The sequence below is a fragment of the Zasmidium cellare genome (genome assembly GCF_010093935.1).
Source record: "Zasmidium cellare ATCC 36951 unplaced genomic scaffold M409scaffold_7, whole genome shotgun sequence".
Classification (NCBI taxonomy): domain Eukaryota; kingdom Fungi; phylum Ascomycota; class Dothideomycetes; order Mycosphaerellales; family Mycosphaerellaceae; genus Zasmidium; species Zasmidium cellare.
In genome coordinates, this window is record NW_022986951.1 from 911,879 (window position 1) to 918,183 (window position 6,305).

At 53.0% G+C, this 6,305-nt stretch overlaps 3 protein-coding genes across 3 annotated transcripts; 2 read left to right on the forward strand and 1 right to left on the reverse strand.

Moving 5' to 3' along the window:
- Nucleotides 1–62: 62 nt before the first annotated feature.
- M409DRAFT_19506 (uncharacterized protein) lies at nucleotides 63–602 on the reverse strand (the record flags this gene model as incomplete). Its single annotated transcript, XM_033804972.1, has 1 exon — nucleotides 63–602. The coding sequence occupies one exon, from the start codon at nucleotides 600–602 to the stop codon at nucleotides 63–65; it is 540 nt and encodes a 179-aa protein (XP_033671580.1).
- A 264-nt stretch (nucleotides 603–866) lies between these two features.
- Nucleotides 867–3,111, forward strand: M409DRAFT_19507 (uncharacterized protein; the record flags this gene model as incomplete). The annotated part of the gene is made up of 2 exons (XM_033804973.1): nucleotides 867–879; nucleotides 935–3,111. The coding sequence occupies 2 exons, from the start codon at nucleotides 867–869 to the stop codon at nucleotides 3,109–3,111; spliced, it is 2,190 nt and encodes a 729-aa protein (XP_033671581.1).
- Nucleotides 3,112–3,745: 634 nt separating this feature from the next.
- M409DRAFT_64326 (uncharacterized protein) lies at nucleotides 3,746–4,773 on the forward strand (the record flags this gene model as incomplete). Its single annotated transcript, XM_033816023.1, has 3 exons — nucleotides 3,746–4,315; nucleotides 4,400–4,513; nucleotides 4,615–4,773. The coding sequence occupies 3 exons, from the start codon at nucleotides 3,746–3,748 to the stop codon at nucleotides 4,771–4,773; spliced, it is 843 nt and encodes a 280-aa protein (XP_033671582.1).
- Nucleotides 4,774–6,305: the final 1,532 nt, after the last annotated feature.

The window sequence follows — 6,305 nt, forward strand, 5'->3', positions numbered from 1 at the left end:
GAAAGATCTAGTGAGGTCCGTGCGCTCGACAGGCAAGGCAAGAGAGAACGAGGCGATTCACTCTATGAAGCACCGCGAGGTGGAAACTGGCTCTCCTTCACTTCACCATCCTTCACCACCCTCACGAACCTCAACGGAGCCAGCGCCATCCACTCTCCAGCCCATTTCTCAATGTTCATCAGCGTCTCCTCGTCCTGCATGTTGGGCATCCAGAATCCGCCCTCATACTCCAGTGCATCCTGCTTGATCTGCTGCTCTAGTAAGGTCTGCCTATTCGATGGCGGCCGTCCTGGTCTCCTCTCCGCCTTTAACTGGGCAAGTTCCTCATTATGTCGAGAGAGAAATTCCTCAACAAGTTCCTTGATCTTCTCGAGCTCCAGAGGATGTAATGTCTCAGGCAGCTTGCTTTGGAAGAATTCCACTCTCTCCAACCACGGTCGGTTGGCCTTCTCCCTCGTCGCCGTTACTTTCGCAACTCTCTCGTCCCTGGCGCCTGCTCTGCGAAGACGCTGTGCATCTCTGCTGTTCTCGTGAAGTGCGTTGCTTTTGTGGCCTTTCTTCTTGTTGACGTGCTTCTGCACTTTGTTCAGACTGGAAGGCATCTTAGCCTGGTGGAAGGTGAATCGTGAACTTTGGAGGCGATGGAAAATTAAGGTGAGGTGCGAGTGTCCATGCCGAATCGGCTCAACTTCGGCAAGACGCGTTCAAGAAGCGCGTCACAGGCTTGCTTGCACCTTCAATCCAAACCACAACTCGACGACGTCTTTCTTCCGGTGGCATACAGAGGGCATATATTGCGTCGCGGAGGTGTCCGATATCATGATCTGCTAATGAAGCCACTCGTACAACGCTAATCGCCCGACAACATGGGCATCCAAGGTGAACTATCGCAAGCCATGCTCAACTTGATATTGACATCTGACAATGCGACTAGGACTCTTGCCGCTGCTCAAGAGCATCCACAAGCCCACACACCTTCGCAACTTCTCAGGTCAGACATTGGGGATCGACGCATATGGCTGGCTGCATCGGGGGACTGTCGCCTGCGCCATCGACTTAGCGGAGGGGAAGCCGACCCGGAAACACATCGACTTTGCCCTGCACCGAGTTCGCATGCTCATACACTTCGGCGTGAAGCCGTATCTGGTCTTTGATGGCGACTACTTACCGAGCAAGGCACATACGGAGAAGGAACGCGCCGAAAGACGGAAAGAAAGCAAAAGAGTCGGATTAGATCTGCTTCGAATGGGACGATCGTCTCAGGCACAATTGGAGCTGCAAAAGGCAGTAGATGTCACACCATTGATGGCTCGGGAGCTGATCGAAGAGCTCAGACGAATGGATGTCCCGTACGTCGTCGCGCCGTACGAAGCCGACAGCCAGCTCGCATATCTCGAGAAGCAGGGCACGATCAACGGCGTGATCAGCGAAGACTCCGACCTGCTGGTCTTTGGCGTCAAATGCCTTCTTACGAAACTGGATCAATACGGCGAGTGCGTCATGATCAAGCGCGACCATTTCACAGCATGCCGAGAGATCAGCCTCGTTAGCTGGACTGATCGGGAGTTCCGTATGATGGCCATGCTCAGTGGTTGCGACTACCTCCCAGGCATCGACAAGATGGGTCTCAAGACAGCCTATCGTCTTGTGAGGAAGCATAAGACTGTCGAGAAGGTCGTTCGCAGTGTTCAATTCGATGGCAAGATGAAGGTACCTGCTGGTTATCTCGAAGCATTTCAGAACGCAGAACGTACCTTTTTGTACCAATGGGTATTCTGCCCAGAAGCTCAGTCGCTGCTGAACCTGACAAAACTACCGAATGTTCTCGAGGCTTCAAGCATGCCATTCATTGGGAAATATGTCGAGCCAGAGCTCGCTGCTGGCGTCGCATCCGGCGATCTTGATCCAAACACCAAGCAGCCGATCTCCCTTCCCGACAGGTTTCAACATCGAGGCGTCGTGCGGTCGCGAGTGGTACAGACACCTGATGAGAAGCAAGGAAAGCCGATCACAGAGTTCTTCAAGAAGCGAGTGCCGCTGACTGAGTTGGACCCGAATTCCTTCACTCCCTCACCAAGCCAGCAGCGCCTGCTAGAGTCGCAACCCAACTCGTCGTGGTCTGCGTCCCAACTTTCAGACACTCGTGTCTTTGGAGCCACTCGAAGCGCGAATACTCAAGCGCCTTCGTCAGCTCCGAACCCTGTGAGGCGAACGATCACAGCACCTCTGCCGTCCATCAACCGCGCATCACCTAAGAGACAGCGATTGTGCTCAGAGTCTGGTCTTGCGGCTGCTATGAAGGGCGCAGAAGGTCTTCAGAGTGCTACGAGTCGTTTCTTTGCGAAGGCCAATGCCCAGGCCAGCCCTTCGCTTGGGCGCAAATCGAGTCGCAACAAGAGTGATGAATTCGAGCTGTGGTCTGACGACTCTGTCGTCGAGGCCGTAGCAGCCGCAACTGCAACACCAGATCCAGCACCCAGCGATAGTGTTGCTTCTCCACGAAAGAGGAAGAAACTCGAGGTGTTTGCGGATCAGCCTATTGCGGAAGAAGATGCCAGTATTGGGGACATCTCTCAAGATAGCGTCCTCACCACCGCAACATTCGACTCAGCACAGTCTGTTGATGTGGGCACCCCTGAGACATCATTCGGCAGCTTTGACTCTCCCATAGAACACAGCGTCTTCAGCAAAGGCATTGACATGAACTTTGCAGCCTTGCGATATAGTGGTGCAAAAGCACTGCGAAAGTCGATACCTCGAACTAAATCCACACCTCTCTTCGCGAGCACGCCGCTGAGGTTGACACGGTCCACAAAGGTCACCGCAGTGAGCGTGGACAAGGACAGCTCGACCGAAGCAGACGTCGTTGTTCCGAACTCTTCGCCCATAGATGTCAACACCTCATTCGAGTCCAAGGGCCAAGAGGCCGAAGACGACATTATCGAAGACGAAGAATGGCCAGCGACGGAGGGGAAACCACTCCCTCAACAATCTAGCCCTCAAGTCAAAGGATCCGAAGACCTATTGGTTCCCGAAAGTCCAGAAGAGACAACAGACAGCGGCGCTAGCAAGACCAAGCTAAGCTTAGGAAGATTTGCTTTCACGGGTTAAAGGATGAGATTAAGGCGTCTCATTGTTACATGACAGGGTGATTCCACACAACGATGATGAAAACAGTATGCACGATGCTCTCTGCCGAGACGAAATGGCTGATGATGGATGGGATGGCGAAATCAATTGAGCGTTCAGCAATAGCGAGTCTGCAGGGATAACGAACGAAATTTCCAAATGTTGTACTACAGTCGTTTTACCAACAACAAGCTAAGGCTCAATACAGAACGTGGTCCAAGGTGATGCAGCATGTCTCGTCTATAGTTGTGGCCGGACGAGCAAGCCATATCAGTAAACAGGGCTATTTTCGGTTAAGGTTTGTATGTCAGCTGAAAGCTGAATAGAAATGCAAGCCACCACCACCGGGCCGCCTAGAAACGAGCCTCTATTTCCATAGACCCTTCGTCAGGTACGATTCGGGAGTTTGCTTCCTGCGGGGTTTTGGGGTTGTTGATATAGTGCGTGAGATCTCCCACGTGCATGGTAGGTTTTCTCGTGGGTTTTGGTTTTTGTTTGATATACTTGCTGGGTTGGATTCGATCTCTCTGTCTTGACTGGACGGTCCTCTACGACGCTGTACTACGTCTCAGCCGCTCTCCTACCTTTCCAGTCAAAAGGTTACCTCACCGCAACCATGTCCGGCAGATTCTACGAGTCCACGGACGACCACCACCTCAAACCGATGCACCTCTCGCAAATCCACAACCACTCCTCCGCCTCCCTAACCTCAACCTTCAGCACCAACACCACGCCCCAAACCACCACCTACCATGCCCTCCCACACGACACCAACGAAGAAACCCGCAGCCTCCACGACCTCACGCACCGCGACACGACCCTCAAACGCCGCATCCGCCTCCTGCGCATCATCTCCCGCCTCCTCGCGACCCTCGTCTCCCTCGCAACCCTCATCCCCCTCCTCATCACCCTCACAAAATTCCTACAGACTCGCGACGTCCACTTCACCGTCAACGGCAAGTCGCGCACGGCCTGGGCGAACGACTCCCTGCCGTGGTACACGTACATGTACACGGCGGTGGCCGGGGTGTCGTTTGTGCTGAATTTCGTCGTGGTGGTGTCGTATTGTCGCGGGATTCGCGCGGCGAATCAGGCGGCGAATGTGGGGACTTGGTGGACGTGGGCGGTGGTTTTGAGTCATGTTGTTACTTGGGGGGTGGCGGCGGGGGTTTATCGGTATGGGAAGGTGAGTTGGGGTGGTTTGTTTTGTTTTTGGGGGGGTTGGGATGGGGTTGTTGGGCACATGCTGATATTTTTGATGTTGTAGGAGCCTGATAAGAATGGCAAGCATAGGGATCTGTGGGGGTGGACGTGTAGTGATACGGCGCAGGAGCTGCAGCATGTGTTGGCGAATGTGGATTTTGCGAGGTATTGCAATATTCAGGTGAGGGTTTTCCAATTCCTTTGACCGGTGACAGAGGGGAGTTGAAGCCTTGAATCGAGTAGGACTGTATAGTGAATGCTTTGCTGACTCGTTGAGAATAGTCCAGTTCGTTCTACTCCGGCATAGCGAACGTCGTTCTGGGGCTCTTGACGCTTGTGATCACCATCATGGCATTGGTTCGAACCAAGACGAAGAAGAAGCGGGCGGCGAGGGCAGCGACGCTTAAGGCTGGGACGGATTTCGAGCCTTTGAGGGGTTGAGAATAAAGCATTGAGTTGCTGTTTCATCGCCAGGGTGTCTGCATAGCTGCTTTGAATGGGTCAGGATTTCGCGGACGGCAATGTTGAGCCCTCGGGAAAAATGAGGAGTCGTCAGTAAGAGCAAGTAGGAAAGTCCAGCTTGTCCATTCTGAGCGTTATGCCGCTTTTTGGGCGGTGATAAAACAAGAAGGACGAAAGCGAACGAAAAGAGGTCTTCCTCTCGATACAATCGAACCTGTTGAACTTTATCAACCTGCCGGTTTGCGAGCTCCCATCGTCAAATCGTTCACCGGAGGAAGCGGCTAGGAATCACTCAACGCTATGCGCTCGAATGGTGGTCATCTGATGGAGCAGCCGGTGCAGAGCATACCTTTCGTAAGGAGGTCGATGTCGGGAAGACCTGGCTACGTATGAACGACGGGCTGAAGCACAGGGCCAGTCATGAGACCCGTATGGAAGTAGCACTGTAGTAGCAAGGTTGAGCGATTCCAAGGGCGGGTTGCAGTTTCCCAGTAGTACTACCGTCGATTCTTCCTCAGCGTGAAATGCATTGCCAACACATGGCCAGGCCATGCAGCGTTTTGAGGGTCGCAACCCCTCGCGATCTCTGCATATCCGGCTAGACGTGTTGTCGGTCGCCAGGAAGCCAACGCATAACCATATAAGAGCTTAGCCCAAAATAGGAACTTGGTTCTGCAAGCCACGAGCGTCATTCCTTGGCTGGGGCGATCTTCAGCTATGTCTTGGAAGTGCATCGACCGAGTCTCGCAAGTTGTGTTCGAGGTAGTAGCTCGCGATCGAGTGCGAGTCGCAAGTGAGGTCGATTCTGGCAGTCTTCCGCTCTTAACGGACTCAACACCCTCACCGATGCTTCGTGCCTGAGGATTCAGGATCCAGACAGACGTGAAGTCGATCACTCACGTTGGACTCAGCCTCATCCCTGGTCGTGTCCGGGCCGTGCCGAAGCACCTTATTCGCCGAGGTATTCTTGTCCTCAGGCAAGAGATCAAATGACCTGTGGACAAGGCCTTTGTCGTCATTGTCTTTCGTAGATCTTTGACCGCCTGACAGCGAATACAAGTCGTCTCGCAGGTGGAAACGAAGCCGTGTCGGCTCCACGACACCTTCAACTCCACTCGTTCGTGTCCTATGACTTGGATACGGCGCGGACCAAGAGTTTTCCAAGAACAGATCTGCGGGTTGGAGGATGACTACAGTCAAACCTGGATAAGAACATAACTTATTCCTGAGTTCATTCTATGTTGCTAACCAGGTTATAGGACTATCCAGTCTAACTAAAGAAACACGTGATATCGCTCTGCTTTCGCATCTCAGCCTTCCTTCTTTTGATTACAGTCTCTTGCTTGTCAAGAATGCTCACAATCTCTGGCTGTCCATCTACCTGCTGCAACTCATATAGCCTTAGATGTTCAAGGGCCTGAAGAGCTGTATCCCCTGAGATCTTAGGTTGAATATCCTCCTCTTCTGAATCCTCTTGGTCTGCCGGATCGAATTGAGAGGCAATCTGCTCA